The sequence below is a fragment of the Amphiura filiformis genome, chromosome 10 (assembly GCF_039555335.1).
Source record: "Amphiura filiformis chromosome 10, Afil_fr2py, whole genome shotgun sequence".
Taxonomy (NCBI): domain Eukaryota; kingdom Metazoa; phylum Echinodermata; class Ophiuroidea; order Amphilepidida; family Amphiuridae; genus Amphiura; species Amphiura filiformis.
Genome location: NC_092637.1, coordinates 14,182,516 through 14,200,114, shown reverse-complemented (window position 1 = coordinate 14,200,114; position 17,599 = coordinate 14,182,516). Strand labels below are relative to the sequence as shown.

General features: G+C 36.6%; 1 protein-coding gene across 1 annotated transcript; it reads left to right on the top strand.

The window, feature by feature from the left end:
- Positions 1-15,247, top strand: LOC140162538 (3'-5' exoribonuclease 1-like). Its single transcript, XM_072185788.1, has 6 exons — positions 1-369; positions 1,937-2,082; positions 3,107-3,323; positions 5,598-5,681; positions 6,558-6,667; positions 11,142-15,247. The coding sequence occupies exons 1-6, from the start codon at positions 97-99 to the stop codon at positions 11,419-11,421; spliced, it is 1,110 nt and encodes a 369-aa protein (XP_072041889.1). The 5' UTR covers positions 1-96; the 3' UTR covers positions 11,422-15,247.
- Positions 15,248-17,599: the final 2,352 nt, after the last annotated feature.

Below are 17,599 nucleotides of genomic sequence, written 5' to 3'. Positions count from 1 at the left end.
ACATGTCGGCCAGCAGTGAAAGCGAAAATAGACGAATTCCCTTTCAATTTTGTTGCAGAAAAGCTTTAAAACGCAGTACTTCAACTATTGAACCACATGACTGACATAATCTTAGTCACAGTTACAGCTTTGGTTGGTTTAGGGACAGTAATTTTTCTGATTCTTAATTTCTCGAGGCGCCGAACTATGGCTAGTGCCTCACACGAATTGCAGAACGTTGCAAAGCGTATGAAGTGTTCTGCTGATTCTAGCCCTGACCGAATGAAGCAGTGTTCGCCACCTCGGCATCTTGAGACAGAAGAATTGCCATGTTCAAGTGGAGATGGCCCCAGTGCAAGTGGATTGGCATCTTCTAAGAGAGAAACACATGTAAATATTTATTATAACCGTACAACGGGGACCGGGGTGGTTTTGCCTTGGACAATTTTGATGTATTGTCGTAATATTTTTATAATGATCAATATAATTCTAAGTTTCATATTGGGTTTGGCAAGTACCAATAGAGGACAGTTCATGCCCATAGAGTCAACTCGAGTTTATTTTATTTTCCGATAATTTTGGGGGTGCAAAGTTCGTCCAAAGTGAAAGTCACCCCTGGGTTTACTTTGGAGGTCACTTTGGACACCATGTATTCAAGTGCGCAGTGCATGTCCAAAGTCAGTCCCTCAACCTGAAGAGTAGAGCAATGGTGGAGAGGGTGGAAGTAGTTGTGAAGTGGGTAGGAGCACTGGGGAGGCTGTTGGGGTAGAGCATGATCACTGTGGTGTATTTATAACGAACTGAAGTGTCAAATTTTTTGGTACCGTATTTGTTTCTTGTGTCCAAAGTTCCCCCCTGGAAAGGAAGCTAAACACTGGGTTGACATTGGACACAGCCTGCTTTAAAATTCTTAAGAGTGGGTACATGTAGATATCATGACTATCCAGGTAGGTTCTTGATTCATCTGTGTTCACTTTCCAACCAACAGGCTTGAGTTTCCACTCTTACGTTCCGGTGGAGTAACAAATGTTTGACCGCCACAAAAATCCTGTATTTTATGGGCCCAGCTAAAAAGTTATGAAAAACATATTAAGATAACACACTAGGCCCTTCGCACTTGATTATTAGTTTCCTGTTAAAGATTTTGAAAAAGGGACGAGTTGACTTTTAATTATTAATTATTAATTAGGCCAAATAAAAAAATAAACATGTTTCACGTCCCCTCCCGCTTCCTTTTTTGAGGTTTCTTCAATTTTATTTTTATTTTTTGAAATTCAGTTATAACTTTTCAAAAAATATGTAACTTTGCTACAGAAAGTGCTATGACAAAACGGTTTCCAGTTTTGGCTTTCTTTACTCGAAGGCTTTAATTTAATATAAAATGATACAAATTTGCTCACTGATAGCTTCACATTCGAGGCTACAATGTACATGTACATGTAGAGACCTGTCCTTTGCATTCCAAAATCTAGTCGGATTCGCTGAAGCATGACACAAAATCAAATACTTTTGTTATTTTCCTTCTTTGCTCCCTTACTTTGTTTCAAAAATTATTATTAAAATGAAAAGACATGTTAAGAAGTTCTTGGTTATCATTTGTAAACACAACACATTGCAAGTTCACTATCTTCAAGCTTAGGGTAGGGATTTAGTGAAATAATAAAAATATTAGGAGCCTCCGCATTTTTATGATGTGACGACAAACACTTTGCAATTGCAATTTTACACAGAAACGAATGGTAAAAGTAACAAAATAAGGCCCCCCTCGCCAATTTTTGAAAAAGTCCGGTTGGAGTCTAAAAATCCCCGAAACTTTCAACAAAATTGTTTCCCAAATGTCCGCAAAGTTTCCATATCTTTGCAACACTGCAACCGACAGAATACAAATTACATCTGCTAGTTACTGATATTTTATGCAAAACTTTCAAGTCTTTTCTTCTCTCACTTTCATATGTAGCCCAATGCTTATAAAGAAGACAAGGACGAAAAGAAGAATTTCAAGCATGGTGTGTTCAAGAAGATTTCACGCAAGAATGGCGAAATAAACCAACTCAGCAAACAGAAGATAAAAGTCATGTTATCAGAACTCAAACTTGACCAAAGGTAATGTACATGTACGACCAAGACTGGTCAGTGGTGTGTCCAGGGGGGCTTGGGTGCTGAAGCCCCCCACAGTTTGTTAAAAATCATGTAAAATCAGCTGTTTTGGGCGATTTTGGCCATTAATCCTCCCACATAACTCTGAAAGCCCCTCTGAGCCCCCCCGCAGGAAAAGATCCTGGGAACGCCGGTGAAGACTGACCACCAGCATGTGTGTAGCTCGTAACTTTGCTGTAAAAAGGTTCTTGTTTTTCAAGGGCACCATTTTCAAGGCAAATCAGTTATTAAAGCATGCTAAGATATCACATGAGGCAGTCACATGCTAAAGAATGTTTCCAAATCAACAAACAAATATGAAAACTAAGTTAATGGTCTGATAGAGGAGACAAGATGATCTGAGTGCATTATTACAAATTTTACCAAATCAAATTGGTGTTTGCCAACATTGATCAGCCTGATATGCTTGTGTTGAGTCACAATCAATGCTATCACAAGTCAATACTAGTTGTTAAAAAACTACAACTTTGATTAAATGTGACTTGCTCCCACAAAATGAGCGTAAAGTTGCAAGTTGTGAATTTCGAGCCGTTCCAACTGTTGAGTTGTTGTTCTTTGTTTGAAGACACCTGTATTAGCCAGCAGTGGTACCTTGTGAATGGGGGACAGACTTGAATACAGAATACATTGTACATCATATTATGTCCCTCCTCATTCACAAAGGATATACCACTGCCAAGACAGGTGTCTTCAAACAAAAAACATCAACTCAACAGTTGGAACGTCTCGAAACTCCAACTTGTGACTTGGGAGAGAGTTGAATACAGAGTACATAATATTATGTTCCCATTCACAAAGGACATACCACCGACTATACAGGTGTCTTCAAACAAAGAACAACAACTCAACAGTTGGAACGTCTCGAGATTCCAGCTTGCGACTCATGCCCATTTAGTGGGAGCAGATCACATTAATTGTCTGTTTGTGCACTCTTCAGTAAAATTTTGTAATCTTGTCATTTTGCCATCAGAGGATCAGGTGACGTCGTCAAAGCAAGGTTAAAAAATCACTTCAAGAACCAGTTGCTAGGAGAAGCCGGTATGGAAACGACCTGCACCCAGCGTAGATACGACTACATATGTGTGATAGATTTTGAGGCGACGTGCGATGAGCCATCGCCACCTGATTATCTCCAGGAGATTATTGAGTTCCCTGTGGTCCTTTTAAATACGCATACACTAGAAATAGTAAGTACATTGTGTAAGTTCAACAAACTTAGAATTGACACTGGGTGACAAGATTCTGGGACTGGAAGGGTTGGTTAGTTGGTTTGTCTGAAGGGCAATTAGTCTGAAAAGGGTTAAAGTTAGGGTTTGGAGCACTTTAGATTAGGGTTAGTGTTAGGTTAAGTTGGGGTAAGTGTTGGAATTAGAGTTAGGGGTAGGTTTAGGGCGTAGGTTATAAGTTCAACTTGAGTGCCCCCCTGACAAAAAAAAGAAAAAAAAAGTGCCCCTCTGACAAAAAATGAAAGAGAAAATCAGGAGGGCAAAGGAAAGGGCAAGGAGCCCTTTTCTAGCAAAATTCAGGGCCAAAATAGTGTAAAATACAAAATTTTTCGGCGCTACGCGCACACATTGTATCAATAAAGCCCTTTTCGGGAAGCTTGAAGACACACAGTCTCTATGTATTGTATGATGCAACTGCAATTTTTTTCGCCTGTGCCCCCAAAATTTTATTTTGCCCCCCTGACCAAGAAAGCTGGCTATACGCCCCTGTTGGAACTGGTAATTTTTGGCTATTGAACTTCTACCTCTAATGCCTACATTTTGCCCCCCCCCCTTACATAGTCTAGTCTGTATTTGAAGAGCTTATTTCCAAACCGTGTTAAGTCCACCCACCTTCAAAATTGAGATTTTGATGAAAATGGGTAGTGAATAACTAGGGCTATCCAGCAATGTGTGTGTTTTTTCCCAAAATTAGTCAAGTCCCGAAATATTGACACACAAAGTATCGATTTTTTTCCAAAACGTGTTAAGTCCAATCCAGTTTGGTAGCAAACTGTGTTAAGTCCATGAACAATGCCCTTGTGGGCAGCTTGTAGGCAAGTAGCACGGCATAGGGCTTCCAATAGTTAATCGCCCTAGTTCTGCATGATTGATAACATTGCCTTGCTTTGCGTCTTCATTCTTGTTTGGTCCTGAGAATAGTATACCTGAATTTGGTCTGCATAAAAAGTTGTTGTTGTTTCTTTTTTTTCAATAATTGGTAGGCCTAGTTTGTATGGGATTTCTTAAATATTTGATACGGTATATACCTGCAGAAAGACATGAAAAGGGTGGGAAGTGGGAGAGGGAGAGGTTGTGATGGCAGAATTAATGTTAGAGGATGGTGGTAGAGTTAGTTTTTGATATTATTATTGTGTATGATTATCAAAATGTGCTACTAAATTCAAGGTATTATTTTAAAGTTAAAGGTACAAAAAAACTTAGGACTTAAAGACTTAAACACTTATGGATGTCAATATGAGATTAGGGCGGCAGCATGGGGGAGGGGGGAATTGTGATAACTGATAATGTGATAAAACAAGTGGGTATTTCGGGTCATCACTTATTGTCAGTGAAATGATGTTTATTCAATTCTGAAAAATGCAATACTAACTCAGTTTTGAATTTTGTACTATTTTAAACATCGAATTTTGGTAAAAAATGGTTGGGAGGAGGGGGTTCGAGATGCAAGGTGTTTTGTGGCAAAATTGTGTTTTATAGTAGAGAGAATCACATCTTGTATGTTTTTAATAAATTTGTTATCTTTTAAGACTAGTTTGAGAAAAATATGATTAGTTCTGTGTTACAGATACTATGTTTTGTGTCAAAATGTGTTAAGTCCATGCTATTTTTAAAAAAATGCTATTTTTAAAACAAATTAATTCATTTAAAAAAATCAAAAGTCTCTAGATTTTAACTTAACATGTTTTTATGGTCCTATATATGTCACCTTCACTTCACTGTAATTTTATAAAAATCGAACTTTATTTCATTGCCATAAAGAAAATTCCTGATTTTCTTCAAAGTGAATCTTGTGGACTTAACACGGTTTGGAAATAAGCTCTTCATTTTACTTGTTTCCCCACATCAAGTTGATGTACCTTGCTCTTTTTCTTCCACTAGTAATAATGGTTTATAATAACAACCCTTATTGACTCGTGACCCTTTGGGCTGCTGGAAAACAGCAGTATCGACAAAGTTGAAGCTGAAATTCAAATACATGTTGCTAAGTAGAGATATAGTCATATTACAGTGTTATGTAAAATGTCCTATTTCGTCTTTAATACACAGCTTTTGGCTTAACTACTAGCAGGCTATGCTAGCACATCTATATATGCTACTAAGTCTACCAATGGTGCAAAGAACTGAATTTGTATGATTTTTATAATTTTCCGAATGAGCAAATCACTGAATAGGCTTACATTGTAAGTATAATAACCAATGTTTATTGATCTCACTTGTCACTATTTGTTCCAGGAGGAATCTTTCACCCATTTTTGTAAACCAGTCATCAACCCTAAACTGTCTGACTTTTGTAAGGTGCTCACAAGTATAACACAGGTAAGATGTATGCATAGATTAAAGAAGTACAGATAGCATTCCAACATGCAAAGTCCTTGAGCTTTTTATGCAATGAGGATTCTTGCATTATTCATGATGAGAGCTGATCATTCTTTCTCCTGCATCGAACATAATTAGTTTATGGTTTATGATAGATTTGAACTGGGAGAATTCTGGGCAGGGGACAAAAATGCCAAAAGTATATACTGTATATCACTCAAGTGATATCACTTGAGGTGGTTGCATAGTACTTAGTCAAAATAAAAAGCACTGCAACTCGGTGTGTTAGCTAGCCACCCGTTTGCCCATCATTTTAGACAGGGAGTTTGCTCCTGGATGGGCAAAATTAATGGCTTTGACATATGCTACATTATAATTGTAGGTCCTGAGAAAGGCTGTTGACCTCTTTAGTAGACCAGATTTGCAAATCAAGGCCATAACAACACATTTGAACTCTTTGAACCACCATTGGGCTGTAAAATTCTGGTAAATGACATGCTCATACCTTTGGGCTGCGTTCAATGGACAATATTCCATTTTACCCCTGGGTGGAGAGAGGCAAGTGAGGTACAGTGCCTTGCCCAAGTGAATGATGTCGTTGCCGGAGCTCGAACTTGCGAGGCGGAGCCTGGGCAGAGCCCCATAAAATTTTAATTTTATTATAATAGAAGTATATTTCTATAAAATTGTTGATGGTTTGAACACATTTACCACTTGAGGTTGCTGAGCTGACTTTAGTTGATAATTTTGCAGACCCAAGTAGACCATGCAGACACATTTTCTAGTAGTATTAAACAAAGTTGAAAAGATGGAATGTGTTTAATGTCAATCCTCTACCTGTTTATTTTATGTTTGTTTGTTTGTTTGTTTTTGCAGGCCCAAGTAGACCATGCAGACACATTTCCAGTAGTATTAAACAAAGTTAAGGAGTGGATGGACAGTAAAGGATTGGGGACGACACACACATTTGCTGTTGCAGCCGATGGGTAAGCCTTAACCCCATGAGAACTACCTGCCTAAAAAAAAAAAAAAAGAAGTTTTCATTATCAATTGGACCAATCAGCAACATTGTTAGAATAATTTCACCACACAAAAAAATTGGGGTGAATTATTTGCAAAGCTCCATTCTGGTTGGTGATAAAATGAAGATAGCATGTAATTGACCAATCAGGGGCAATGTTAGATCGGCAGGTAGTGCTCATGGAGTTAAAAATTCCACTTTTCCCCTTTTTATTTTACACTTTTCCAATTTACCCAAAAATCTGACTAAAATAGGGTCGCAGTATTTCATATTTGAATTTTCATATACCGTATTCGTTCCATTAACCACCCAGGGTGCTTAACAAAATCATTTTGGATGGGTGCTTATTTTTTATATTGTTTAGGCCAACAAGATGTAAAAAAGGCCCAAAATATTCACCTATCATCATCAGTGTGGCATATGTTTCAGACCATGATACAAATTTGCATGGGAAGTTAATAAACTAATATCAATTTGCTTGTTGTAAATTCACTGGGTTGATGCTTATAGGGGCATGTGTGGTTAATGGAATGAATACAGTATTTGGTTTCAAATTCACAAATGTTTTGCTTGTTTGTATTTGTAATTTGTATCACTTAAGGGCTGGGGTATGAGCGTTTGGACAGTATTTATTTTGGGACATTAGAGCACATCAGACATATCGAATTGCATTCTGAATACGAAGAATGTCATTCTGATATCAAATAATTTTGATTTTTGAAATTCGCAATTTAATACACATTTTATGGCAAATCATTGAAAATTGATATTTTGATATTTAACAGTACTTGAAGTAAACTTTATAAATCTGATGATTTATACTTGAAGTGTATGTAGGTGGGATGAAAAGCCGACGATCAATTGAAAATTTTGACCTTTTCATTATTGAAGATATGGATTTTTTTTCCCAAAACACCAAAAAAAATTAGGTCTTTTTGGGGAAAAAATCCATATCTTCAATATGAAAGGTCAAAATTTTCAATTGACCGTCGGCTTTTCCTCCCTGCTACATACACTTTAAGAATATATCATTAGATTTATATGATTTACTTCGAGGACTGTTATATATCAAAAATTTGAAAAATATCAAATTTTAATAATTTGTCATAAAATTTGTATTATAACGTGAATTTCAAAAAATGAAAATTATTTTATATCAGAAAAACATGCTTCGTATTCAGAATGCAATTCGATAGGTCTGAGGTGGTCTCATGTCCCACAAAAAATACTGTCGAAACGCAATAAACGCTCATTTTAGATCCCTTAACTCTGATATATTTAAAAAAGAAGCCTAACAAACCTCATAAATTCTTGTTGACCATTGTATTTTCGAACATGGTGTTTTTTAATATTGTAAAAGTAAACCGACCAAGCCTGACTTAGGAGCTTTAAGGCAAAAAAAAAAAAAAGTTCGTCTCAAAGCTTGCGCGCGCGTTTGTAAAATCCCACGATTTGACAAAAAACAAATGCGGAAATTTGTTTTATTTCAACCAAAAAAATTTTTATATTTTTTTCCAACAAAATCGGCGAAAATCAGACTTTTTTCTCAAAATACCATGAAAAAAAGTCAGGAATAAAAAAAAAAAAAAAAAAAAATCGCATTTTGAATTTGTTTTTAAATTTTTTGTTAGCTTTGAGACAAACCTTTTTTTTTTTTTTTTTTGGCCTAATAAAAAAGGACAATACAAACTTTTGAGCCTTATTATAAAAAACTCAGAAGAAAGTACATTGTATGTGTGCTGAATATTAAAATATTTGGGCATTACATTTTTTGACTGAAATAACAAGAAGGTTCTCAAATATGTTTTGTACATTTTTATAACTCATTTTTGTCAATAGCCCAAAAAGTATTAGGCCAAAATAAATGTTGTGTTGCTCTCTGTAGTAACCAACCCTAAAGCTTGCAAAACTTTATCCTAAAAAATTCCTGGGCTCAAAAAAATATTGCCAAGTGTCATAATTTTAGAAGTCATATTTTGAGATGTGTACAATATATATAATTTCAACATAGTGAGGCAACATGGAACTTCAAATGCAAATTTGTTGCTACCATGTATGAGGAAAAATTGGAAAGAAAGGCCACAGGATTGGCAGGCAGCTCATCAGAATATCTCTGCACACTATGCGAATCCACACGCCAAGAAGCGTATACAGATCCATTCAAATACTCCATCACAAGGAGTGATGAAAGAAATCAATAATTAATCGATGAGAGGACTGAAAACGACAACAACGAGACTTACAAGACATTCACTCACAATTCAAAAGGGGTTAAAGCAGACTCTTTCATCAAGAACACTCCTCACATAGATACGTTACATTGCGAAATAAACTCTGCGGTATGGCTGAAGAAGATCTATGTTCGGGAAATTGCCGGTTCACTACATTGGTCCAAGAAATCACACGAAAACGAGTTGAAGCAGGCCGAGTGAGTTGCTTGACAAGAAGTTACTTCAGAAATGTGGCCTTCAAAGGCGGCTGATGCAGCCAGGTAATTACTCCCGTAAGCTGCTTTCCGATAAATGCACAGCTGTTGTGATTTCTTTAGTAAAGGAAGAGAGAAGACCTGCTGTTCAACAACTGATAGACCAGTACCGCAAATTAAAGAAGGTCTGGAAGTCCACACGGCCACTGAAATCATGTCCATCGGATGTCCAAGAGTACAGAGAAAAGTGCTTTTATGGACACTATCAAAACACATTTCGACTATGTGCAAGACAACATGCAAAATTATGTACATAAATTTGTGACTCATGTTCCGCAGCTGATCGATTTATTTGGCTCTACTGGAGCATTTTCCAGCGAGGCAAATGAACACGGGAACAAGCTGTTTCGTATGTTAAGAAAAATGTGCGCCCGGCAAAACACCAAATTTGAGTTGGCGGATATTTTAAAATTCCATTGGCTTTATACCATGAAGACTTTGCAAGATAGATCAAGCCTCAAAAGAATACTCCAAAAACTTTCTGGATACCCATGCTGGATCCAGGGTTCGTGGACGTAACCCCTACCAGGACTAGTAAAAATATACCCCTTGTGGGACCAGATTTCTATAAAAACCACAGAATTCTATATACACAAGAACCGGTCATCCCTATACCGCTGCGTGGGCGCAAACGTAACTGTCCCGGCTGAAAAATGAATCAAAAAGGGTACAGCAAGACTTTTTCGCATCACGTACGTCGAAGTTCACTTTCCAATTATGCAATCTGTAGTTAGGATAACGGAAACGACTGGTAAGCAAGTCTACTAAAATACCTCAAAATCTGAAGGAACAAAATGGCGGACCCGTCGCCGGACCCTATCCAGAACTAATACAGCATATCTAGCCATTATCAACATGGGGTCATCGGTTTGAATATTTTCCTTATATAAAAAACTAACACCTCCGCTATATGGTATTTCATGATATAACATTAATGGAAAGAAAAGTGCAAAATGCGTTTCGTGTTTCGAATCAGACGAGTGACAAGCTCTAATGACGTCATGATGTAAACAACGTAATTGTCATTAATAATTTATTAGGTAAACCCAAATATGGAGGTATCCAAAAGTATGCTAATTCGAACTTCGACTAATCAGAATACGACCCTGGTAACCAATTCTATGCAAATATACTTATTCTCATCTAGCTTTACTAAAAGATCTTTGATGAAAACACACCATAGCAGAACCAGACTTCTATAAAAACATACCCCTAATGGGACTGGTTTTCGCCTGGAGTTTTTGTGAAAGTCCCCCTATTAGACCAAGTGCACAAATATGACAATTATTGGACCCGAAATGATTTTTGAAAGTCAAAAAGTCACATATTTTTTATCCAAAATTTCAAAAATAAAATACCTGGGCATGGAATCAGAAAATGTGATACCCCTTTGGAGACTAGAAGAGGTGAATTTGATATCCCTAGCAGGACTAGACGAGGCTACAGTGAATTTGATACCACTTGTGAGTCCCAAGACTAGTGCTAGTCATCCTTTTTTCAGATCGAGCATAGGTACCCGGCCAGAATTCAAGTACCCGGGGGCCTCTCTAAGAAATGGTATCTGATGGGGATGCTCAAAGGTTTTGAGGTGCATTTTCATCGTTTTTTGGTATACCAATGGGGTGGTTTTGAAGTTCTTTCGGGTATATTAATGACCCCTTATTTCTGTGATGGTATTGAGATGGGCTGTTGTAGGTTTTTGGTTATATTGATGATATAATGATGGGTCACCATTACAGTAAAAATGGTATAGAGATGGGTTGGTTTACTGATAGAAGGGAGGTATAGTGATCGGGTGTTTTTTTGCACTATGCAGGTATAGAGATGGTCAACATTCAGAAGTCAACTTTTAGCACCCCCGTACAAATATTTTCCAAGAGGCCCCCGGGACCCCCCCAGTTTCAGATATGACCTTCTTACACTAACCCATAATGTTCTTGGTTTGTATTTGCAGCCCGTGGGACATGAATTACTTCCTCAACATCCAGTGTGAACTCAGCGAGATTCCATTTCCAGAGTACGCCAAACGATGGGTTAATCTATCCAAGGCCTTCAGTAACTTCTACAAAACCCACCGCATGAACTTGTTAAGTATGCTGACAACGCTAGAATTATCATTTAAAGGAAGACAACACAGGGGTATTGACGATGCCAAAAATATTGCGAGAATTGCAATTCAGTTATTACAAGATGGCTGTGATCTGCAGGTCAATGAGTCATTACAACAAGATTGACCTCTGACCCATGGATTTCACCCTTGAACTATTCCTTTAACACATCACAAACTTACAACAACCTTGTAATGGAAGACAAAACAGAGTTCTTGATGATGCCAAAAATAATTTCAAGACTTGCAATCCATTTGCTGCAAGATGGTTGTGACCTGCAGGTAAATGAGGCATTACAAGATTGACCTCTGACCCACAGAGTTCACTCTTGCCCTGTGAAGCTGAACACACCAAATTTATATGCAAAGTGTGCTACAATTATGATATGATTACTATGCCTAATTGTTTCACATCAAGTTTTGTGCACATTCTCCTCAAGTTTGGTAACAACATTGGTGTGTATTTCTCTGGTTGTAATATTGAATCATGCATGTAATGTTAATCACGCAGAGCGTACATGCATGCGTACAAGGGTGATTTGTCTGCACTCTTGCAGTGCAGTGCAGCGACGAAAAAGCATTGACGTCTCTTCCAAACTTCAGGTGAACTAAAGAATAGTGATATTGGTGCATATTTTGGTCATGTCACAGTTCAATTGCATGTGCTGACTTAATTCCACAGAAGGGACATGTACAAGGGCCGTTTATTCCGGGCGTTTATTACTCTGGATGTCACTACTAAACTAAGAAATAAAGTATACTACCGGTATGGTTTGTTTGGCGAATAATTGGGACTTGAGTATGTTCCTGCAATCTTATTGGTTCTTACCTGTGTGATATGGCACGATATAACACGGCTCAGCCTGTGCCAGTCGACGCGATACCTATACGTGTTATTTAAACCAATCAATAGCATAGCAACTATGGGACTAATCGATTCTAAGGCCTAGGTAATTCCTTGCAAAATGTAGGATTTAATTTGATTAAAATTTGGTATACTTATGATTAATATATTTATTTAAGAATGAGAATAAAGGTATTGTTTTTAACCCCTGTTGTGCATCTATCATCTCATATAACAGCGCAATCATTATATGTGACGTGTCATGTCAAAAGGAGACACTTTTGGGCAGGTTATCAATTTTGAGGTTTTTACATATCTTAAATATAGAGATATTTTGCTCCTAACGCCGTTTTCCCCAATGAAATTGGACATTCCTAAGCGAAGATATTGAGCTCGTAAGTTATGGTATTATAAAATTGGAAATTGAGATATCGGCCTTTAAAAATATTATTGACAATGTTGAGAGTAGGAATTACCTTGAAAAATGCCTAAAAAAATACAAGATTCCAGTTATATTCCGGTCTGAAACTATCAGACAATATTTTTAACATTAATTACATCACAAATTCGCAACAAACCCAAATTGTGAAAAAGTCACCCTGTGCAGATTTTTGGCTATTTCTCCATTTACGATCCTGCCCAAAAGTGTCTCCTTTTGACATGACACGTCACATATTTGACATTTAAAATAATGATGTCACCCATGTTATATGAAACGATAGATGCACGGCAGCAGATAAAAACAATACCTTTATTCTCTAAATATTATTCTGTTTTTGCCAACCTCAAGGTGAAATAAAGTATATATGTTACTGCGCACATCAATGAAATCCCAACTTTCCCTCATGTAAATTCACATAAGCGTGTTAATGCACAACTAGCCAAAGTGCTGCGCCCAACGGCTTACACGCCATTCTATACACGATGTTGTGATTCTCATTTTTCCACCAATTATAAGCCAAACAAACAAACAAGAGGTTTAAAGTTAGGTTTATTCTTAGTGTAAGAGAGCACGAAATACTAATAAGGTTAGAGTTAGGGTTAGGAATTAGGGTTATGGTAAGGGTTAGGGTTAGGAATTAGGGTTATGGTAAGGGTTAGGGTAGGATTAGGGTTAGGATTCGAGTTGGGATTTTTGTTTGGTATTCTCTTACACAAAGGATACACCTAAAGTTAGTGCCAAATCTTCAATTTTAATGAGTACATAAAGTTCTGTGAATATATGGCCACTTGGCCAGAATGTGAACTAAACAAACAAACAAACAAACACAAAAACAAATAAAAAATTGTTTTGCTAATTATTAGATTTTATTATTTTTGTAAGAATATTATGAGTTGCCAGTAATGAAGATTTCTGAATTATTTTCTCATTCTTCTCTCAGCATGGTGCAATTTAGTTTCCCATATGAATGGGATAAGTATATCCACCCTATTATCCATTTTATACTCCATTGTGATTTTCATTTCGCTTGCCACTTTAGTTTGTAATAAGCTGGTATTCATCAGTTTGAGGTACAGGGTGTATCAAAATGATTGGTACCCATCAGCTTGGTCGTCTAATGAAACACCTGCTTCTCCCAAATTCAACATTAGATCCTCTTGAACAGGGGCGTAGCCAGCTTTCTTGGTCAGGGGTGGCAAAATAAAATTTCGAGGGGATAGACGAAAACAAATTGCGTGGGTTGCACCATACATAACAGGTTTTGTTTTTAGACAGACTGTATAATGTCTTGGAGCTTCCAAAAAGGCTTTACTTGGACTTGACAAAAAATGAAAGAAAAAAGTGCCCCTCTGACAAAAAATGAAGAAAAAATCTGGAGGGCAAAGGAAAAGAAAGGAGCCCCTTTTCTACCAAAATTCAACCAGATCATGGGCATAGTATAAAATACAAAATTTCTGCGCGCACATTGTCACAATAAAGCCCATTTTATTCCAATCATAGGCGAAAATAGAGTAAAATATAAAGCTTTATGACCTTTTATTACATAAATCTACAAGTAAGGTGGTTGTTAAACTGCATTTTGATGGGGCATTCTTGTCCATACTCACTGGACATTGATAAGTACCAATCATTTTGATATACCCTGTATTACCTTCATGTACTGAAGTCTTGATAATAGGCTAATTGTGTGTATACTACCTTAAAAAAGAAGCCAATATAAAGTATAGCACTAAACTTAGGATTATTTTCTACCTCACAGTACAAGGTTTTTCTCTGGTCTCACAGCACACACAGGAGGTTGGAAATACAATGTGGTATGCATATTTTTCTTGAATTAAATTATTTTTGGACTTTTTGATGATTTGCTGGATGAAAAAAATTATATCTGCACAATTAAATGAATGCGAGCAGGTGACCAGAGATTTTTGGCCCTAAGCATCCCGATGTGTGCACATTTGCATATACTATGATCAGCTCTTAATAGGCGGGAATTATTTGGTTTTTGTTACTGCGCGAGTCAATAAAGTTCCAACTTACGCACGCATAAATTCACAAAAGCACACATCATTCACGCAAAACGCAAGGCGCAGTTCGCGTAGGTGCTGCGCCTAGCTGTGTGTACGTCATTCTGTATCAATCCACGATGTTATGAGTCCCCGCCTATTAAGAGCTTTACCAGCTTATTCCATCTGTATGTAACTATCCGTGTGTAGGCCAGATAATATTTGATAAACGTTTTTGGGGGCCATTGCAGTTAATGATGAAAAAGTTGTCAATATCTCATCTGTATGTGACTATCCATGTGTGGGCCATCATTTATACTAAAGACTGCACAAAAAGTAATGCAGCTGTTATAAATACGGCTATAGCTTCAGAACCAATACTTGTTTTCACAATATTTCAACATAGATAGAAGGATGATTTATTTACGCGCATTTTTATACCCCATTTGTCAAATGTCGTTCAATATTAACAACACAATGGTGCTATTAAAGAAAACTACCTGAATTAAAAAATTGTAAAGCCCACCATTACCTTCGCCCTGACTTCAAATCAATACAAATAGCTGCAACTTTTAAATTCGGGTATTTTTCTTTCAAAACACTGCTGTGTTGTTAATATTGAACAAATTTGGACAAACAGGGTATCAAAATGCACATAAATAAATCATCCTTCTTTTTATGTTAAAATATTGTGAAAACAATTATTAGTTCTGAAGCTGTAGGCGTATTTATAACAGCTGTGTTACTTTTTTTGCAGATTTTATATCAAGAAATTGTACTGGAGGTAATCAACGCAATTTGTGTTTGGAATTTCCCTCCACTTACCATTCTTCTGAGAAATGTTTTTTGGAATGAATTATGCATTGTTCAAAGGAAACCCATCAAAATCCAAAGCACAGATGACACAACTGGACAACTATGTCACTCTCATGTGTAACAAAGGATCTGAGGTATAATTTAAAACATTTGTTCTTTTCAGATCTTGAATGCTTAGGCCATCTTAATTAAATCCTGTGTCTCAAAGCTTGTGAGAAATTCAAAACCTAATGCGGAGTACAGTGTTTTTTGGGTTTTTTTTATATGTCAGTACAGGATTTCGGACAAGCATTTTGTGGAAATAATATCCAATGTTGTAAATGTTGGAATAGCAGACAAAAAAGTCACTGCTACAAACTATTATTCTTCTCTTTTATTATTTTCGTGTCCAAAGTTTGTGAAAAAAATCGAAAACTTGAAATCAAATACTAATTTTGAGTTTTATTTTCACCTTTTGTTTAAAAAAATAAAAGAGATAAAAAAATGAATTTCTTGATTTTCAAAGAGGACAACAGGCACGATTTTACTAACGCATGCGGCAGCTTTGGGACACAGGATTTAATTAAGATGGCCTAAAGAAGGGGGAACTCAAGAAATGCACCATACAATAAATGTGACAAAAAAAGTGAGAAGCAGGTACATGGGGGTGTGTGTGTGACCAAGGCAATAATGCACCACAGATGAGGGAGTAATCATTGGAAATGGATTTCAATGGAACACGAGTTGTGTTGCTTGGATGATGTTGCATGAAGGTCACATTTTATTCCGTATTGGAAAATTTGTTTTTCCAACAATGAATGAACACCCCAAGGCTATATGTAACCCATCGATCAAAAGGAAAATAAGGTCAGCGTATAATTGAGATACAGGCAAAATAACCTTGCAAAATAATAATGAAAGTAATAAGAATTAAACTTGCATTTTTTGTGATATCTTCATGAGCATTTCTTCAAATTTCACAAATAAGATATCATTTTAAAACTTGGAATTTACTCTCTAAAGACATGTTCAAATCTCAATTTTGTTTAGGGACCCTTATCGTTTCTTTTGATCTCATGGGTCACATATGTCAGGGGTTCCTATCTTTTGTCCATTCACTTTATGATAGGAGTAACAAATTATTTATTACATTTTCTTTGCAAAGATGTTGGATAATAACAATAAAATGTCTTTACAGAACTTGCCTGAACAGAACTAGTTGCTATTTCTGATGGTATTATTTAGTTTTCTTGTCCATCAGTATGTTAAGCTGAAAAAATGTAGGCGTGATATTTTTTCTAGTTGAATAGCAATTCCTACTTTTTTATAGCCAATATTTACATGTTTTCATTTATTTTCAGCCAGATTTTTGGCGGTTTTACACCTATTTTTCACCATTTTTCAATTTTTATAAAAGGTTCAATATCATGCCTGATATAGCATCTTAGACCGGGGGGCCACTCATGTATATAAGTTGCAAGCACCTGCTTGAAATGACTTTCAAAAATGACCCCAAGCTAGGATGTCGACAATTTGTCCAACGAACCCTATAAGACCTTAAGCAAGAAATTGGTTTGAAATTATACCCCTAAACATAAACAAGGAATATAGACATTGTAAAAACACCGTAAGCGAGAAATTGGTTTAAATTTACCCCTAAACAAGGATATACATAGCGTGTGAGTGATATCGGTAAGCTTAAACTAAATTGACTGTTAAAGTCAGCATTAAAGCAATAATGTGTGATTTACATAAAGAATCGATTCTTATTTAAATGTTTGTTTTCACTGATCACATTATCCCCTTTTAATTTCGAGCCAAACAAATGAGGTATAACGAAGTAAATTGCGATTTCATTCCAACGCCTACAATGCGTGTACTACACTCGCCGATTGTATTACATGTAACTGCATGGAGCATCGCGCTCGACGTGTGTACATACAAGCTGAGAATCCACGGTACATGTTAGCAAGCAATCGACCCGGTTTTAATACAAAAAGTTGAATTTTACTGTTATTAATGCACTTCAGGCTTAGTCTTTTACGTAGTATTTTAGTATACCACTGGGCATTATAATTATGCAAAAAGTAGAAATCTGTGTAAAATTGAGGGCGTCGCTGTGAAGCAAATCACACATGGCTTTAAGCTGCATCCCTGAATGATGTTTACTGGTTTATATAAGGTGCGTCTTGAGCCCCAGTGGTCAGCGAAAATCTGTAAA